The sequence below is a fragment of the Aquila chrysaetos genome, chromosome 11 (assembly GCF_900496995.4).
Source record: "Aquila chrysaetos chrysaetos chromosome 11, bAquChr1.4, whole genome shotgun sequence".
Taxonomy (NCBI): domain Eukaryota; kingdom Metazoa; phylum Chordata; class Aves; order Accipitriformes; family Accipitridae; genus Aquila; species Aquila chrysaetos.
In genome coordinates, this window is record NC_044014.1 from 43,700,300 (window position 1) to 43,718,116 (window position 17,817).

At 67.1% G+C, this 17,817-nt stretch overlaps 4 protein-coding genes across 15 annotated transcripts in view; 3 read left to right on the forward strand and 1 right to left on the reverse strand.

Moving 5' to 3' along the window:
- The first annotated feature begins 94 nt into the window (after positions 1 to 94).
- CARM1 (coactivator associated arginine methyltransferase 1) lies at positions 95 to 7,687 on the forward strand. The gene is made up of 16 exons (XM_030030986.2): positions 95 to 274; positions 3,003 to 3,128; positions 3,251 to 3,357; positions 3,458 to 3,562; positions 4,470 to 4,580; positions 4,851 to 5,028; positions 5,189 to 5,279; positions 5,400 to 5,481; positions 5,593 to 5,678; positions 5,796 to 5,885; positions 5,972 to 6,109; positions 6,528 to 6,617; positions 6,711 to 6,823; positions 6,985 to 7,062; positions 7,164 to 7,232; positions 7,319 to 7,687. The coding sequence occupies exons 1-16, from the start codon at positions 130 to 132 to the stop codon at positions 7,453 to 7,455; spliced, it is 1,746 nt and encodes a 581-aa protein (XP_029886846.1). The 5' UTR covers positions 95 to 129; the 3' UTR covers positions 7,456 to 7,687.
- Positions 7,688 to 8,479: 792 nt separating this feature from the next.
- YIPF2 (Yip1 domain family member 2) lies at positions 8,480 to 11,142 on the reverse strand. Of its 2 annotated transcripts, none has more exons than XM_030030988.2 (9): positions 11,051 to 11,142; positions 10,809 to 10,853; positions 10,361 to 10,500; positions 10,125 to 10,205; positions 9,958 to 10,045; positions 9,755 to 9,871; positions 9,200 to 9,360; positions 8,941 to 9,123; positions 8,480 to 8,844 (listed from the first exon to the last, which is right to left on the reverse strand). In XM_030030988.2, exons 2-9 carry the CDS (start codon positions 10,837 to 10,839, stop codon positions 8,701 to 8,703), a joined length of 945 nt encoding a protein of 314 aa, XP_029886848.1. In that variant the 5' UTR covers positions 10,840 to 10,853; positions 11,051 to 11,142; the 3' UTR covers positions 8,480 to 8,700. The 2 variants fall into 2 exon arrangements, with proteins under 2 accessions (XP_029886848.1, XP_029886849.1); XM_030030989.2 differs by having other exon boundaries at positions 10,809 to 10,856; positions 11,051 to 11,078.
- On the forward strand, positions 10,838 to 12,570 carry TIMM29 (translocase of inner mitochondrial membrane 29). Its single transcript, XM_030029672.2, has 3 exons — positions 10,838 to 11,030; positions 11,114 to 11,302; positions 11,807 to 12,570. The coding sequence occupies exons 1-3, from the start codon at positions 10,838 to 10,840 to the stop codon at positions 12,472 to 12,474; spliced, it is 1,050 nt and encodes a 349-aa protein (XP_029885532.1). The 3' UTR covers positions 12,475 to 12,570.
- Positions 12,571 to 14,525: 1,955 nt separating this feature from the next.
- Positions 14,526 to 17,817, forward strand: part of SMARCA4 (SWI/SNF related, matrix associated, actin dependent regulator of chromatin, subfamily a, member 4) — a 29,749-nt gene continuing 26,457 nt past the window's right edge. For 4 of the 11 annotated variants that reach the window (XM_030030100.2, XM_030030101.2, XM_030030104.2 and 1 more), the window contains exon 1: positions 14,529 to 14,682. The gene's annotated coding sequence lies outside the window, so the exon portion shown is untranslated. Of the gene's footprint in view, positions 14,683 to 17,817 lie in introns of all 11 variants that reach the window. The other 7 variants (XM_030030102.2, XM_030030103.2, XM_030030106.2 and 4 more) reach the window with 3 other exon arrangements.

A 17,817-nucleotide genomic window follows, 5' to 3' on the forward strand; every position in this document is an offset into this window, starting at 1 on the left:
GCCCGCTCCCGCCGGCGTGGGCGTGGCCGGCTGGGGTGGGCGTGGCCGGGGGCGGGCGGGGGCGTGCCGGCGGGGCGGGGGCGGGGGCGGGGGCGGGGGGGGGGCGGCGGCGGCGGCGGCGGCTCCAAGATGGCCGCGGTGTCGGTGTTCCCCGGCGTGCGGCTCCTCACCATCGGGGACGCCAACGGCGAGATCCAGCGGCACCAGGAGCAGCAGCCGCTGCGCCTCGAGGTCCGCACCGGCCCCGACAGCGCCGGCCTGGCGCTCTACGGCCGTGAGTGCGGGCGGGGGGACCGGCCCGGGGCCGGCGGGGGGGGGGGGGGTGAGGTACGGGGGGCTGGGCTGGAGGGGGGGGGGTGGGGGGACTTGGGGGGGTCGGGAGGGTTTGGGGGTGCAGGGGCTTGGGGGGCTGGGAAGGGTTGGGGGGGGCTGGGCCTGGAGGGTTGAGATGGGGTGGGGGGTGTATGGGGGGGTTGGGGGGCGGGGGGGAGGGCTGGGAGCGTCTATGGGGGAACTGGGAGCGTCTATGGGGGGACTGGGAGCGTCTATGGGGAGACTGGGAGTGTAGGGCGTAGATGGGGTGGGGGGACGTGGTGGGGGATCTGGGGCTGGGGCTGGGGCGGGGGGGCTGGCTCGGCACCCTCCAGGGTGGGTGAGGGGGTGCTGGGGGGGGGAACAGGGGGTGGGTGGTGCTGGGGGGCTGCTTTGGGGTTGGTGGAGCCCTGGGGGGGATGCTGAGGCTGGGGGGCTGAGGGGGGGGGGCTTTGAGGGGGGACAGGGACACTGGGGGCCAGTGGGTCCGTGTCATTTGGGGGGTGCCAGCGCCGTCGTGTCCATGTGTGTCCCGTCCCGTGTCCCCCCCCCCACCATGAAAAGGGCGGCAGCAGCCGGGGGGGCTCGGCCGAGGCGGGGGCTCCGCCGTCCCACCGGGTGTTTGCCGGAGGCTGCGGAAAGTTAATTCTCAGCACCCACCCCCCCCTCGCCCCCCCCCCACCTCGCCTTGCCTGAAATAGCCCGAATTTGGTGACCTTCCAGGCGCCGCGGCGGCCGGCCCGTCCCGGGGGGGTTCGCTCCGGCGGCCGTTAACGAAGTCGCTAACAGGGGGTTCGCCGCCCGGCCGGCGGGCGCGGTGTCGGAGCCGAGTTTTCTTTGTCTCCGCCAAGAATTGTGGGTTTTATTCTTTTGGGGGGGTTTTTTCCTCCCCACCCCACCCCCTTTCCCCAATCCGGCGGCTCCTGCGCTTTGTGCTCGGTGAATCTTGGGAATACGTTGGCGCCGGTGCCGGCACGGTGCTGCCGGAGCCTCCCCGTCTTCCACACCCGGCCGGTTTTTGCGTGATTACCGGCGGAGACGTCGGCTTTACGACCGCACCGTCGTGGGGGGAATAACGACCAGACCCCCTTCCCTCCCCGCTAACGACCTGCTCCGGTGAAATTAATTGATCGGCGCAAGTAATTAATGTGTGGCGCAGCGGCCCCGTCCTGCGCCGGATTTGGAGGAGACCTCGCCTGCGGTGTGGGATGGGGCAGGGGGAAACTGAGGCACGCGGGGCTGGCTCATCCCCGAGCCCGCGGCAAATCCTGCCGCCGGCCCGGCGCTTTCTCTGCCCGGGTTTCCTCGCCGGCTGCTGAAGCTTCGGCGCGGCTCAACCGGGAGGAGAGCGGGACGCCGGTGGCGAGCGGGTGGGCAGCCGGACCCGCTCCCCTCGGCGAGAGCGAAGCTTCGCCTGGAGCCTCCATCGCCTGAAGGTTATTAACGGGTTTTTTTGGCGGGCGCCGAGAGCCATCCTCGTGCCGGCACGGCCCCCCGAGGCGCCGACCCTCGGCTCTGCGGCTTCTCCATCCCTCGCCGCGTCCTCGTGCCGCATCCGGCTCGTTGCCCCGCACCGGCCGGCGTCCAGCCCTCCCCCGGCCCCGGCGTCATCCCCCTTTTCCAGTTATTTGCCAGAAAAGCCTTTGTGTGGCCGGGGCCGGGGGTCTCTCACTGCCCTTTCAGCGCCGGGGCGGCCGCCGGCACATCTGCCGGCCCTTTTTTATCGGCCACAAAGAGCCCGGAGGCCCGGGCTGACAGCCTGATTAACGCGGCTGGCGGGAATTTGCATTTAATGGCTTTGCCGAGCGGCGCCGTGGGCAGTGCCGGGCTCGGTGCAGGTGCTGCCGCGGCCCTGCCGGGGTCTCCTTTGGGGCTGGAAGCGGCGGGTCGAGCTGGAAGCCCCCCCCCGGCTCGTTTCCCTCTCGTCACTCCCAATTAATCGGGCAACTTAACGCACCGCGTGGCCGATCCGGAGCAACGACGTGCCGGGAGCCTGGCCGGCAGCAGGCAGGTCTGCCCGGCGCTGCCAGGGCGAGAGGGACCGGCGGCGAGATGCTGGGGGAAAAACAGGTTTTGCCGCAGCGGCTCGTTTGGTTTTTCCGGCGGGGCGCCGCGTGAGAAAGGCAGCGCTGGCTGGAGGTGCTAATTACCCTCTCGCCGCTCCCCAGCTTCAAAGCGGCTAACGAGGGAACGCCGCGACGCCCGCGGCGGGAGGCCAGTGCGGACGCCGGCAGCGCCCGCGATGGGGAGGCCGGGGTGGCCACCGGGCAGCTCGGTCCGTCTCCCCTCGTTCTTCCCCACGGCATCGCCCGGCTTCGCCGGAGCCGGGGGGGTCCCCGCAGAGCCGTGGGGGGGTCCCCGTCCCGGCAACGATGGGCAGTGGCACCGATCCATATTTCTGGCCGCTCAAAAGCCCCATAAACCCCCTTGGCCGCGCACGAGGGGTTTGTCTCCCCCCGCCGCAACGCCACGGAGGTTAATTAGGCTAATTATGTTTTCTCCCGCTCCCTTGGCATCCGTCTAACACGAGGGAGGGCAGGAAGGGGCGGCTGGGCTGCGGGGAGACGGGGGGGATGCAGGTTTGGGCTGAGCCCCACCAGCGTGGCACGATCCGGTGGGGCTGGCAGGGGGGCTTTGCCCGGCTCTAACCCGTCTGCCCCCCCATGTTCTCTCTTTCCCCCCCCCCCCAGATGAAGACGTCTGCGTGTTCAAGTGCTCCGTGTCCCGCGAGACCGAGTGCAGCCGCGTGGGCAAACAGTCCTTCATCATCACGCTGGGCTGCAACAGTGTCCTCATCCAGTTCGCCACCCCCAACGGTGCGTCCCCCACCCCGGGGAGGGGGCGGTTTGGCTTCTTCGGGACCCTCGTGTGTCCCTGTCCCGTCCCTGCCCCCCACCCCGGGCTAAAGTTCCCCCCCGCCCCATTCCGTCTTTTCCAGATTTCTGTTCCTTTTATAACATCCTGAAAAACTGCCGGGGCCACAACACGGAGCGCTCGGTGTTCAGCGAGCGGACGGAGGAATCATCGGCCGTGCAGTACTTCCAGGTGAGGGGCTGCTCCGGCCGGGCACGACCGCCGGCAAGGGTTTGGCCGCGGCGTCCCCGGTGACATCCGCGTCCGTCTGTCTGTTTCCTCCCCCCGCCAGTTCTACGGGTACCTGTCCCAGCAGCAGAACATGATGCAGGACTACGTCCGGACGGGCACCTACCAGCGAGCCATCCTGCAGAACCACAGCGACTTCAAAGACAAGGTCAGCCGGGCGACCTCCCCGCCTTTAACCGCCCCGGCCGGTACAATAGTTTTGGTGAAATCTGCCTCCTTTCGGTGTCTGGCTCCAGCTCCGGGAGGGTGGTCACATGCCGGAGCTGGAAGAGGCGCCTTGATTAGGACTTTCCTCCCTTTTTTTCACCCGCTTTTAATGTGTTCCGGTGCTTTCCCATCTCCTTCCTAGTGGTTTTATTTGTAGTATTCCTCCAGAAACACGGCTGGTTGTGAGCGCACGGCCGGCGGGAGGAGGGACAGTGGCCAAGAGCCACGTGCCGCCAGCACCGGGGCGCAGCCAGCTTCCCGCACCGGCACCGCTGATCCCCCTAATCGGGGCCAGGGGGGTTATATATAGGATCAAAGAGGATTTGGGTGCTCGGGTGCCGCTCGCTGGCTCGGCCACGGCGCTCTTAATCCCGTTCTTCCCTGTGGCACTGGGAAGCGGCCGGGGCCGAGCCCTCGGAGCTGCCGTGGGTCCGGGCGCGATTCGGCGCAGCGCTGAGGTGGGATAACGCCGCAGTCGGGTCCTGCTGCCGAGCGGAGCTGGCTCTGTGCGCGTGGGTCGTTAACGGAGCTTCCAGGGGGTGGGTAACGACCTGCTGGAGTTAGTTCCTTCTCCGAAGCCTGTTTGTAATCAGAGCTGCGGTGAGGGGCTGTTTTCCCCCCAGGAGGGGCCGTGCCGGTGCCGCCGCCTCGGTTTTCCTTCTTGGGAATCCAAATCTTGGGGTCCCCTGGGTCTCCCCGTCCTTCTGTGCCCCAGACCGGAGGCAGAGGACCCCGATCCTGGCTCCGGGGTGATGATGCCGGGAGCCGGACGGGATGAGTCCCCGGCTCCAGAGCAGGTGCCAGTGGTTCACCGTATCCTCACCGTATCCTCACCGTCTCCCTCCCAGATCGTCCTGGACGTCGGCTGCGGCTCCGGCATCCTCTCCTTCTTCGCGGCACAGGCCGGGGCGAGGAAGATCTATGCGGTGGAAGCCAGCACCATGGCCCAGCACGCAGAGGTGAGCGGCCCCGGTGCCCACCGCCAGGCAGCTCGTGGCTTTGCCGAGCTCGGTGGTCTCGCGCCAAACCCGTCTGGGATCACGTCCCCTTTGAGCCGTGCCCCTACCCCAGTACAACCCAGTAGCGCCAGGATGACGGCACTGGGAACGCCGGGGGCAGCGCAGTTCGGGGCTCTGCCTCCCACCACGTCCCCGTCCCCGGTATCGTGCCCCCGTGCCGTGGGGCTCCTCCTCTCCCCCCTGAACGTCCCCCTCTTTTTCCTGGGGCAGGTACTGGTGAAGAGCAACAACCTGACGGACCGGATCGTGGTGATTCCAGGGAAGGTGGAGGAGGTCTCGCTGCCCGAGCAGGTGGACATCATCATCTCCGAGCCCATGGGCTACATGCTCTTCAACGAGCGGATGCTGGAGAGTTACCTCCACGCCAAGAAGTACCTGAAACCCAGCGGTGAGTGCCGGGGCGGCACACCGGTGGGGATGGGGGGGATTCCCAGCACCCCGAGGGGCCTCTTTCCCGGTCTGCCGGATCCCACGAGCCCAGGGAGGGGGGAGCAGGCACTTTCCCGGCCCCCCCCCCCCCCAACCGAATCCTCCGCTCCCCCGTCCAGGGAACATGTTCCCGACGATCGGCGACGTCCACTTGGCCCCGTTCACGGACGAGCAGCTCTACATGGAGCAGTTCACCAAGGCCAATTTCTGGTGAGTCCGGCGCCGGCGGGAGGACGATCCCGACCCCTTCCCCTGCCCTGGGACGGTGCAAGGAGGGGCCGGGGCCGGCGCCGCCCCCCCTCACGTGTTTGTATGTCCCCCCTCCTGTAGGTACCAGCCATCTTTCCACGGCGTCGACCTCTCTGCGCTCCGAGGGGCGGCCGTGGATGAGTATTTCAGGCAGCCCGTGGTGGTGAGTGGCCCTGAAGTCCCCGTGGGGGGGGACGGGCAACCACTGGGGGGGCTCGAGGCGAGCCGGGGGGGGGTCCTGGCCGCTGACCCCCACCTTCCCCACCCCCCCCAGGACACCTTCGATATCAGGATCTTAATGGCCAAATCAGTCAAATACACCGTGAACTTCTTAGAAGCAAAGGAAGGCGATTTGCACAGGTGGGTGGCAGCCGGGAGGGTCCCGACCGAGGCCCCCCCACCCCAAGCCTTTGGGCACCCAAGGGTGCTGGGGGGGTTTGACCCCCCCCCTTGCAATGGCTCAGCTTTGCCTTCCAGGATAGAAATCCCCTTCAAGTTCCACATGCTGCATTCGGGGCTGGTCCACGGCTTGGCCTTCTGGTTCGACGTAGCCTTCATCGGCTCCATGTATGTGGCGGGGGGAGCCCGGGGGGGGGGTCGGGGCTGTGCCTCGCCCCCCCCCAACACATCGTCTTTCTTCCCCCCCTCCCCAGAATGACGGTGTGGCTCTCGACAGCCCCCACCGAGCCGCTGACCCACTGGTACCAGGTCCGCTGCCTGTTCCAGTCACCGCTCTTCGCCAAAGCCGGCGACACGCTCTCAGGGACTTGCCTCCTCATCGCCAACAAGAGGTGAGAGCCGGGGGGGGGGGGGCACGGGGGGGCCCCCACCACCACACAGCTGGGCCCTTGCCGGAGCCGCCGTCCCAGCTTCGGCTACACCGGCCGCGATCTGGTTATGCCACGTCCCTTGGCGCCTCATGCCGGCACCCGGAATAGCTGTGGGGGGGGGGTCAGCGGCTTGGCAGAGGGGGGGGCCCCTGCCCCAGTTTGGGCCGGGGGGGGGGGCCCTGCCCCAGTTTCGGCGGTGTATTTATAGCTTGCAGTGGGGACGGCCGTGACCCAGATGCCGATGCCGTTCCTGGTACTCTCTGGGGGCTGTGATTTGGGGTAGGGGGGCCAGGCTGGTCTGCTCCCCCCCCCCCCCCCCCCCCCCCCCAGTGCAGTTTGGGGTCTCACGGCCCGTGTGTGTCGTGTCCCCCCCCCCCAGACAGAGCTACGACATCAGCATCGTGGCTCAGGTAGACCAGACCGGCTCCAAGTCCAGCAATCTCCTCGACCTGAAAAACCCCTTCTTCAGGTAGCGCCGGGGGGGCTCGGGGAGGGGGGGAGCAGGGCCGGGGAGTCCCCAATGAACCCCCCCAGGCCTCACTCCCGCCCCCCCCACCCCCAGGTACACAGGGACGACCCCCTCGCCCCCCCCCGGCTCCCACTACACGTCCCCCTCGGAGAACATGTGGAACACGGGCAGCACCTACAACATGAGCACCGGGATGGCCGTGGCCGGTGGGTACCAGCGAGTCAGGGGCTGGGGGGGGGCACCTGCCGTATCGGTGACGCCAAAACCCCCGGCCGGGGGGTTGCGGGATTACGGGGAGGGGGGGCAAACCCCGTTTTGGGGTGGGGGCCTGACCCCTTTGCTCTCTCTCTCTCTCTCTCCGGCGCAGGCATGCCCGCGGCGTACGACCTCAGCAGCGTTATCGCCGGCGGCTCCAACGTCGGCCACAACAACCTGATCCCTTTAGGTGAGCGCGGGGCTGGGGGGGGGGGGCGGACCCCCACACCCGTTGGGGGTCACAGCAGCCCCCCAACCTCGCCCCGCTCCCCCCCCCCTCTCCCTCCGCAGCCAACACCGGCATCGTGAACCACACTCACTCCAGGATGGGCTCCATCATGAGCACGGGCATCGTCCAAGGTAACCCCCCCACACCCCGGCCCCCTCCCTGGGAGCCCCCCAGACCCCCCCAGCTCCCCCCTGACGCCCCCCCCTCTCCCCCCCAGGCTCCTCCAGCGGCCAGAGCGGCGGCGGCTCCAGCACCCACTACCCCCTCAACAGCCAGTTCACCATGGGGGGTCCCGCCATCTCCATGGCCTCCCCCATGTCCATCACCACCAACACGATGCATTACGGGAGCTAAGGGGCACCCCCGGGACTGCCAGCGCCAGGAAAACCAAATGAAGAGCACCCCGCCGCCCCCCTGCCCACCCCCCCCCGGCCTGGGGGGCTGCCCAGGAGGATTTTTTTGGACCCTCCTATGATAGACGAAGCCGCCCAGCCTGCGCTCCGCTCGCCAACGCCGGACCCGGATGGGGGTTTTTGGGATTTCTTTTGTTGGGGTTTTTTTTTTTTTTTTTTTGGGTGAGGGTGGGTTTTGTTTGGTGGTTGTTTTGGTTGGGTTTTTTTTTTTTTTTTTTTTTTTTTTTTTTTTTTTTTTTTTTTTTTTTCTTTTTTGTTTGTTTTTTTTTCTTTTTTGTTTGTTTTTTTTTTTTCTTTTTTTGTTTGTTTTTTTTCTTTTTTGTTTGTTTTTTTTTTTTTTTTTTTTGTTTTTTTTTTCTTTTTTGTTTGTTTTTTTTTCTTTTTTGTTTGTTTTTTTTTCTTTTTTGTTTGTTTTTTTTTTTTTTAACGAATGGCCGGAGCTGCCGGCCCCCACGACGCATGGGTGCCGTCTTCCATAACCGCCCTGCGAGGGGTAGGGGGCAAAATGCCGCAGGGGGAAGGCTCGAATGTACCGAAAGCTCCTCTTTTGGCCCCGTCCCTGCCCGCCGGAGCAGGCAGCGCGGGCAGGGCCGAACTCCCTTCTGGAAGGCTCCCTGGCACGGCGGCGCGTTTGGCGTCGGTTCGTGTCCCCGCGCTCGGCGCCCGAACTCTCCTCTCTCCTGTTTTCCCCTCGAGGGGTGCGGCGGGGGGGGGGAGACCCCCTGTGCCGGGGAAGGGCTGGGGGCGGGTGGCCCCTTGCCGGGCTGTTGCATAGGAATAGCAGATCTGCTGTTTTTTTCGGCTGTAGTACTGAATAAACGGGAGGGTTTCGAAGGATCGCGCCCCCGCTGCCTTCCACAGCCGGATCCCGGCTCCGGCACGGATCCCTCCCCAGCTCCTGGTGACCCACCCCCCCGGGGTGGTTTTGGGGTGTCGTCCCCCCCAAGCAGGAGAGAGCAGCGGGGTGCAGGGGGGGACATGCCCCCGGATTTATTTGGGTCAGTTTGCATAGAGACGAGCTGGCAGCTGAGAGGAGCCGGAGCCGGCGCTGCCCCGGCACAGGGGAGCCGGGGACCCCCCCGACCGCCGCGGGGCCAAGCAGAGGCACCAAGCGGTGCCGCGTCCTTCCGAGGGGCTCGGTGCCGCGACCGGGGGCTCCCCCTCGATGCAGGGACACCCCCCCCCCTCACCGTGCAGGGTGGGAGCCCGGCAGGGAGACGTTGGTGCCGGAGAGCTGCGGTGCGTGGCTGCGGAGCCCCTCGGCCCCCACCGTGGTGTGCAGCGGGGAAGGGGCCGGGCTGGCGCTCGGCGGCTGCTGGAAAAAGTAGAGCTGGAAGGAAAAGAAAAACCATGGCGGGGGGGGGACGCACGGACCCCCCAGGGACACACCCCCCCCCCCCCCCCCCGAGTTGCCACCAGCGGGTACCTTGCAGCCGACGGCGAGGAGGGCGTGCAGGGAGACGACGGCGGCCACCACGGCCAGCGCGGTTGCCCGGCCGTCGGCACGGACCAGCGGCCAGAAGGTGAGGGCCAGCACCGACGCCGAGAGCAGCGCGGCCACGGCCAGCAGCAGCCACTGCAGCCAGGCGGCCGGGATCAGCCACAGGACCTGCGGGGACAGCGGCCCGTCACCCCGACGTGTCCCATCCCCCAAAAGCCGGGGACGTCCCTGCCCCGGGACTCACCGCGGTGGGGACGTAGGCGGAGAGGGAGTAGCCGTAGACGCAGACGGTCTCCAAGAAGCTGTAGGCGCCGGCCCCGTGGCTCTGCCGCCACCGCAGGAACCCCCACAGCGCCAGCGGCACCAGCCAGGCGTAGCAGTAGATGAGGGTGGCGGCGATGGTGACTGGGGTTGGGGGGGGGGAGAAAGGAGGGGGTCGGGACACGGCTGGGGTCCCCGTGATGGTCCCAGTGTGGGGCAGGCACCGGCTGGGGGTCCACGTCCCCCCCTTAAGCCATGGGGACAGTCCCAGAGCGGGGCAGGTGCCATCTGGGGGTCCGGTTCCCGCACCCCAAGCTGTGGGGCTCATCCCAGTGTGGGGCAGGCACCAGTTTGGGGTCCAAACCTTCCTCCCTGAGCCGTGGGGCTGGTCCCAGTGTGGGGCAGCTGCTGTCTGGGGTCCCTGTCCCCTCCCTAAGCTATGGGGACAGTCCCAGCGTGGGGCAGGCACCATCTGGGGGTCCAGCCCCCCCCCTCCCTCGAGCCGCGGGGCCGCTGTCGGCGCCCTCCGGCCCCTCACCGTTGTGGAACTGGGGGCTGTAGTGGTAGGTGGGGGACGCTCGCTTCTCCGTCAGGTGGGAGAGGTTCCCGCTGACGGCCAGGGCGAACACCAGCGTGGCGCAGATCCAGAAGGGCCCTGGGGACGGGGACGCGCGGTCAGCGAGGAGCCGCCGCGGCGGCGGGGGTCGGCAGCGGGGACGGCCGCGGCCGCTTCGCTCTCACCGTACAGGTCGGGGTTGTTGCGCAGGCGGTGACGCACAAAATTCTTCCCCGGCAGCGGCGTCACCGAGCCCTTGATCCTCTCCAGCACCTACCGGGGAGCGAGGGCAAGAACCTCAGCCGGGTCGGCGGACGCCGGCGCCGGCTGCCGCGCCGACGGGCGCCGTTACCTGGTGGGTGTCGACGTCGAAGAAGGCCTGGTAGTACTCGAAGGTCCAGAAGCTGCGCGGCCGCCTCTGCCCACCCAGGAGCTGCGTGGGGGGCAGCGGGCTGAGCCGGGGTTGGGGGGGGGGGGGGGGCGGTTCGGCCGCAGCCCTGGGGCTCAGAGCGAGCCTGTTCCCCCCCCCTTTCACTGGGGGTCTGCTCTTGGGGGGGGACGACACACGCAGACCCCCCTCTCTCTCACCTCCGTCGTGTCGGTGTCGTCCCCCGGCTCGCCCTCCTCGGGGCCCACGGTCACGGTGGCGTGGCTGGGCCGCTCCTCGCCGGCGCGGGGGGTCGCGGCGTCGGGGGTCACCGACAGCAGCTCCGCCGCCTCCTCGAACTCTGGCGGGGGGGGGCGAGAGGGGTCGGGGTGGGGGGGGCTGGAACGACACCCCCCCCCCCCCCTTCCTCCCCTTACCGGGAGGGGGGGGAAACCTGCCCCGACCCCAGCGCTGGGGGGGGACGACGGGACACCCCCAAACCCTGCCGGGACACGGGCGGGGGGGGGCCCGGAGGACCCCCGAGGTGCCCGCACGGGGATCAGGGCCGGGGGGCTCCCGGGGAAGGGGCGGGGGGGGACGGCAGGACCGGGGGTCCCCGGTCGGGACGGGGGTGTCCCGGACCGACCCCCCCCCCCCCCCGAGACTCACCCTGAAAGCGGAGCTCGTCGGGGGCGGCCATGGCGGAGCCTCTCGCTGCCGGGACAAAACGCACCGCCGTTGTACCGGACCCCCCCACGGGACCGGGACCCCCCGGCACCGGCCCGGTCCGCCCTCCCCCGCCTCAGGCCGCGGATCCCCGGCCCTGGCACCCCCCAAAACCCCCTCGGGGTCCCCGGGGCTCGGTGCTCCCGGTGCCCCCGCCCCGGCCCGGTGTCCCGGTCCCCGCTCACCGCCCGGCGCCGCCGACGTGGTTCTTTTCCCTTCCCCCCCCCGCCCCGCGCCGCGGTGGTGATGGTTCCTCCCGGTCCGACCCTCTCCCGCTTCCCCCCCCTTCGCCCCGCCAACTTGGTTCCCCCCACTGCGATGGTTCCGCCCGGTCCGTCGCCAGGTCCGTCCCGGCGGGACCCGCTTCCGGTCATGGCGGCGGCGACGGCCGGGGGGGGGCCGCGGCCTCTGGGGCCGCGTCGCGGAGAGTCGCATCGGTGAGGGGGGGGGCCGGGACAACGGGGGGACCCGGAGGCAATTGGGGGGGGGCTGGGACCTTGGGGGGGCGCGGGCGATTGGGACCGGGGCACCCCTGGGTCCGGGGGGGGGTGGGGGCCAGAGCAACGGGGGGGGGCTGGGGGGGCACCCCGACACTCTTGGGGTCAATGAGGGGGTCTTGGGGGGCGGGCAGGGCTCCTAGGTTCACTGGGGGGGGGCGATTTGGGGGGCAGCCGGGACCCCTGGGTCTTGGGGGGGGGAACTTGAGGGGGGGGGCAGCCCCGACACCCCCGGCTTCAGCTGGGGGGGGGGTCTTGGGGGGCAGCCTGGACACTTCTGGGCCCAATGGGGGGTCTCGGGGGGTGACCCACACACCCCTGGCTTCAACGGGGGGGGTCTCGGGGGGGCAGCCGGGACCCCTGGCCGTGGGGGGGGACACACAGCCCCGACCAAAGAGGGGGTGAGGGGGGGGCCCAGCCCCCCCCCGCTGACGGTTCCGGCAGGGCGCTGGTGGCGGGCGCTGCTGCAGGACTACGCGGCGGCGGTGCGGGAGGCGGCGGAGGGGGCTCGTCGCCGTCCCGGGGCGGCGGCGGGTTCCCTGGCGGGGTTGGCGGGGGCGGCCGCCTGCGCCGCCGCCGTCCCCAGCGCCGAATCCTTCGAGGCGGCGACGGTGGAAGCGGCCGGCACGTTGCTGCTCCTCTCGCCCAGCACCCGCAGCCCCGCCGCCGATCGGCACGTCCAACGCCTGCTGCGACGCCGCGAGGCCGGCCGGTTACGTTACCGCGACTTCTTCTTTGTGGCGGTGGTCTACGAAGCCCCCCACGCCGCCGACGCCGCGCTCTACCCGGCGCGGTGCCCGCACTTAGGGCCGCGGTGGCGGGAGCTGCCCGGTCGCCTCCTGGACGTGGGGTTCTGGGGACGCTGGTGGGTGCTGGGGGCCCGGCTGCGGGACTGCGACGTCAACGAGGAGGAGTTCGGGGGGCTGCCGGCCCGGCTGCGCCACGTGAGCCCCCACCACCTCCGCTCCCACCGCAACGAGAGCCAGTTCCTGGAAAAATTCCGGCCCGTCACCCTCACCGAGGAGGAGATCCGGCGCGCCGAGAGCGAGGCGGCGGCGGCACCGGCACGCGCCGAGGGCACGCGGCTCGGCGGCGACGCCGGGGATCCGTAAACGGGACCGCTGGCGCCGGGCGGCGTGTTCGACTCGTTAACACTGGTGAATTGTCATCTGTAACTTGGCGTTTACTTAATTCTCATTTATAACTCATTAACGCGGCCGAATTCGTGTGGATCTACCCCAACCGACACGCCGGGGGGAGTGAGGGGGGTCAACCGCGCCGCAGGGATGAGTCTCTGCGCCCCAATTATCCACCAGGCGTCTTATTATTAATTGTAGACATTAAGGCATCTCTTCTTTTCCGTGCGCCTCCCTAATTATCGATCAGGCGTTCATTAAGATGTTCGTTAAGACATCAACGCGTCCGTCCGTCCCCCCCGTGAGTTATTTATCACTGGTGGCGAGGTGACAGTTCCCCACTGCGATGTTTAATTGATGTATTTATAGGGTTTTATATCGATATTTTATTTTTATTTATATTTTTAAATACCAAGGGGCTCTCCTCTCCATTGCTGACGTATTTCCAGCACCCCCCCCCCCCCCCCGGCTGCACCCCCCCCAACCTGACCCTAAAACCGGCAGAAACGGTTCCAGCAGATGGCAGATGTTTAATTTCCATAGAAATTGGGCTAAAACCACCCAAAAAACACCCCCCCGCCTCGGCCGGCAGGTTTGGGGGGGGGGATTCACGGGGGTTCGGCGAGCGCCGGGGATTTTATGGGGGTCCCACGTTGCCGTGGAGACGGCGGCAATGAACGGCCATCGGGGCCCGCTTCGTTAAACCTTAATTTCCTTCGGCAATTAAGCTGCGCTGGGAACGCTGGGGGACACACACGCGTCTCCGACATAATTAATAACACCGCTGGGAGCCGCTAATTATAGCCGGTGCCAACGAGCGGCAGCCCTTGGCGGTCAGTTCATTACTCGGGCTTAATTATTCCTCTTTTCACCCCCCCAAATCGACGCTTTCCGCCCTCCCTTCCCCTCACGGGTTGGAGCTCTTTGGGAAAAGCGCCGTTTTGGGGCTCCAAAAACCCCTTTTTCCCCCCGATTTCCCGGAGGGGGGACACAACGGGACGACGTCGCGCCGGGCGCTCGCCGGGGCTCCGTTGCCGTTTCTTTTTTTTCGCCGTTTTTTTTAAATTTTCCGCAATTTGGGGGTCTCTCCGTCAGCGAAGCCGGAGGGTAACGAGGGGGTTTAAGCGCGGCCTCTCCCAGCCTCGACGGCCCCCCCCAGACGGGGGGGGGTGGGTTTGGGGTGCGGGGGGGGGTGTCTGGGCTGTAAACCAGGGGTTTGGGGCAGGGGGAGCCCCAAAATTCAATAAAATCACCGTGTTTATGCACGTCTGGCTGCGTGAGGGCCCTGCCTGCCCTGGGGACCCCCCCCGGGACCCCCCCCCCCCTCCGTGGGACCCCCCCCCCCCCCGTGGGACCCCCCCCCGCCCGCCCTTCCCCTTCGCCGCAGTGGCGCGGTCACTGCGCATGCGCCGGGGGGGGGGGGGGGAGGAGAGCACGCGCCGCTGGCGCGCCCGCGCGCGCTCGCCGCCTTATTCCGCGAGCGGCCGGCGTCTGAGGCGCGCGCCTCGCTCCCCGCCCCCGCGCGCCCCTCTCCCGCTCCCCCCATTGGCTGCGGCGGGGAGCGAGCCCGCGCCAGGCCGATCGCGCCGCGCTGATTGGTTGGCAAGAGCGGGAGAGAGACAGGGGCGAAGGAGCAGAAGGGAGGGGGCAGAGGGGAGGGGAGAGGGGGGGAAAAGAACCCGAGGGCGCCTCCCATTGGCTGCCGCGCGGCGAGAGGGTGGGGCGAGCCTTCCCCCTCCCCCCCTCCTCCCGCCGGCTGCACCTCACCTCTTCCTATTGGTCAAAGCGCACGCCCTCTACCTCCCCCCTCCCACCCACCCAACCACCAGGTGGCGGGCTCGCCACGCTCGCATTGGCTGCTGCGAGGCGAAGGGGGCGGGGGCAGCGCGCGCTCTCTCCCTTTCCCCCCCCCCCCCTTACTCTCATTGGCCGCGCTGGCGGAGAACGCCGTGCCTATTGGTCGGCAGGGGGCGGGGCGCGCGCGCGAGAGGGAGGGAGGGAGGGAGGGAGAGCGCTGAGGCGGCGCGCACGCGCGCTGGCTGCCCGTGGCGGGAGCGCGCGTCTCCGTCGCTCCCTCAGGCGGCGGCGGCGGCGGCGGCTCCTTTGTTCCCCCCCCGCGCCCGGTGAGACGGGGCCGCCCGGCGGGGATGGACCCTGGGAGCGGTTCCTCCGGCGGTCAGCGCGGTAAGGGACCCGTAGGGCCTCTCGAGGGCGGGTGAGGCCGGAGCCTGGCTGAATGGGGCCGGCAGGGAGGGGTGGGAAGGGGCGGGGGGGGGGGGGGGGGGGGTGGGTGGGCCGGCGGTCGCTGACGGGGGGGGGGGTACGGGCGGCCCGGGAGGGTCACGGGAGCTCGGCGGAGCGCTGCTGCTGCGGCCGCGCTGGCCATTGTTCGGGGGGGGGGGGCTCCGCGTCTTCTCCTCCCCCCCCCCATCGGCCATCATCATCATCAGCCCGACCTTGTGCCCTCCCCCCTTCGGCCCCCCACAGCATCCCCCTCTCTCCCCCCCCCCGCCAACCACCACCCCCTTTTTTAGTCCCCCCCCCCCGTATCCCCCTTCTTTTTCGCTCCCTCTTTTCGCCCCCCCAACATCCCCCACTATTCAACCCCCTCAGCATCTCCCCCCCGCCTTTTCAGCCCCCCCCCGTATTCATTTCCTCTTTTAGACCCCCTTTTCAGCCCCCACACAGCATTCATCCCCTTTTTCAGCTCCCCCATCATCGCTCCCCCTTCAGTCTCCCTTTTCAGCCCCCTCAGCATCCCTCCTCTTCATCCCCCCCCCCAGCATCCTCCTCCCTCTCACCCCTTCATTCATCCACCTCAGTCTCCCCCCTGCAGCAACCCCTCAGTGCCCCCCCCCATCGGCACCCCCCTTTCCAGCCTCCTTCTTCCAGACCCCCCCCATCTCCCCATTGTGGGGGTCCCTGCCCCCCCCCCTTTCCCCCCCCGCCTTTGCTGCAGGGGGTCGGGGACACCGCAGTGCCCCCCCCCCTGCAACCCCAGGCTGCTCCCCAGCCTCCTTCCGTGTTCCCCTTCAAAAGGGGGGCACCCTCCCCCCCAAATCCAGCCTTCCCCCCCCTGCCCCCGCCCGCTGGCTGTTCGGTGCCCCCAGCCCCGCTGCCCATGCGGGATCTGCGTCACCCCTCTTTTACACCCTCCTCCCCCCTCTTGGGGGGCAGTGTACCCCCCCCAGGGGCATTCCACCCCCCCAGCCCCATCCTCCTCATCCTCCCCGAGCGATTCCCCCCATCGGGGCTTTGTTTGTCCTTCTGGAGGACACAGTCCCCCCTCCCCATTAAACCACTCTTCTCCCAGGGGGCTCGCCCTTCTCCTCCCAAACCAGGACCCTCCCCAGCTGCTGTCACTGTCACACCCCCTGCCACCCCCCAGCTGGTTTTGGGGTGCTCTCTGGGTCTCAGCATCCTCTTCCTCAGGCTGTGGGGGCCTCGCCTCATTTCTGAGATGCTGGGATCAGCTTCCCTCCATCCCATCTCTCCCATCCCTTCCTGTCTCCCCATCCCTAAAATTAATTGATTTCCCCCCCCCCCCCCTTTCTGGGGGGTGGTGGCACAGGGCAGGGAGTCACAGTACCCATGTGCCCGAGGATGGGCTCCCCTCGCCCGGGCTCCTCCAGGAGCTGCCCCGGCCTCTGTCCCTCTGGGAATCCATCACCTTCCCAGCACAAAGGCTGCCCTCGGTGCGGGGGGATCGGGGGGATCTGGCACAGCCGCTGTCACTGGTGGGAGCGGGGTGCAGCGAGGGCCCCATCCTGGGAGGGGGATGTCGCAGAGGGGGGTTTTGGTTTTTATCACGATGTTTGTTAGCGAGAAGCTCCGCAGAAATCCCCTGGTGCTGCACAAAGCCCGATGAGCCTGATGCCCGTTCATTTACAGGGACGAGGAGCGTGTGCCAGTGCCCCCGCAACGGATTGCGGGGCAGGGGGGGTCTCAGCCGTCATATTCCGTTTCGGGGGGTGAATCTGCCTCCCCTTTGTTGGCGGCGCAGCCCTCAGCGCCGCGGTCTTTTGTTTTGAGGTGGCGTCGCCATTGGCGCTGTCGGGGGGTCCCTCAGGGCTGTCAGGGGTCCCTCGGCGTTGCTTCTGGGGGTTCTGGCTGGCACGGGGGGGGGATTTTGGGGGCGCAGTCACCAAGGCGTCCCTTTTTCCGGCGCTGCGGGTTCCCGATGCGTAAAAGCCGGGCACGAGCATCATGCTGCGGGGAGATCCCTGCGGTGTTGGGCTGCTGAGAAACACCGAGCCTTTGGTAATCATTTTTATAAATAAGCTCCTGATCTGGGGGAAAAATAACCCTAAAATTATTTTCGTGTGCCATTCAGATCTTTTGAGGTGAAATGTGGTGTTTTCCTGCGCCAGCAGGGCGTGATTTTTAGCTTTCCCCGGCGGGGGGGGGGGGGGGGGGGGAGGTGACAGAGGTTTTATAAAGGTTCAGAGGGGTTTTCCCTGGTTTTTTTTCTTTTTTCCCTGGATCGGTGGGCGATTTTGCCCCGGTCCGGCGCTGCTCCGGCTCTGCCGACCCACCTGCCCTTGGGATGGGAGGGAAGATGGGCAAGCGAGCCCGGGCACTCTGCTGCTAATTTCTCCTGTTAGAATAATTTCTATTTTCCTCCTTTGAAGATCAGAGTCTGAAGGAGGTGGGGAGGGGTAGTGGTAATTAAGGGATTCGTGCAGCTGCCGTTTAAAATTCATGAGCTGCACTGAGACAACGAAGAAATGAGCAGCCCGTTTCGTTTACCCCCCTGCACAGGTTGAGCTTCTGGGCTTGTTTCAACACTAAAAGTTTAGAAAAGCTTAAAAATCCTGTAACCTTTTCTCCCGAGACAAGAAAACTCGGGGCTGAGCTGACCCCGAGCTCTCAGGGACGATTTTAACTGACCGGCACTGGGCTTGCAAACAAAATAGACTGGGTTTTCAGAGAAGCAACTTATTTTTCACCCCAGCTGTCTCTCCTGGCTCTGTACATTACAAAAACGCACTGAAAGGCCTCGCAAATAGGCAAACCAAGGGAGTCACCCCTGACAAATGACTCTAATTAATTAAGGAAGGCTTTTTTCCTCCTGCAGTCAAGGACTTAATAACAATTCCTAGCCTGTGATCTAGGTTTCTTTTTTAAAAAGAAAAATAATCAAATTACAGTCGTGGAAAGGAGCGAGATGTATTTTTGCGCAGGAGCGCGTGAAATCTCTGTTGCCTTAGCGAATGCGCAGGTTATTAGTTTTAATTCTTTAATTGATTGTTGTGTGTTTATGGTGCGGTTGTGGCTGCCATCACCGGGCTGTTACTGTGCCTGTGTGGCACCGTGCCG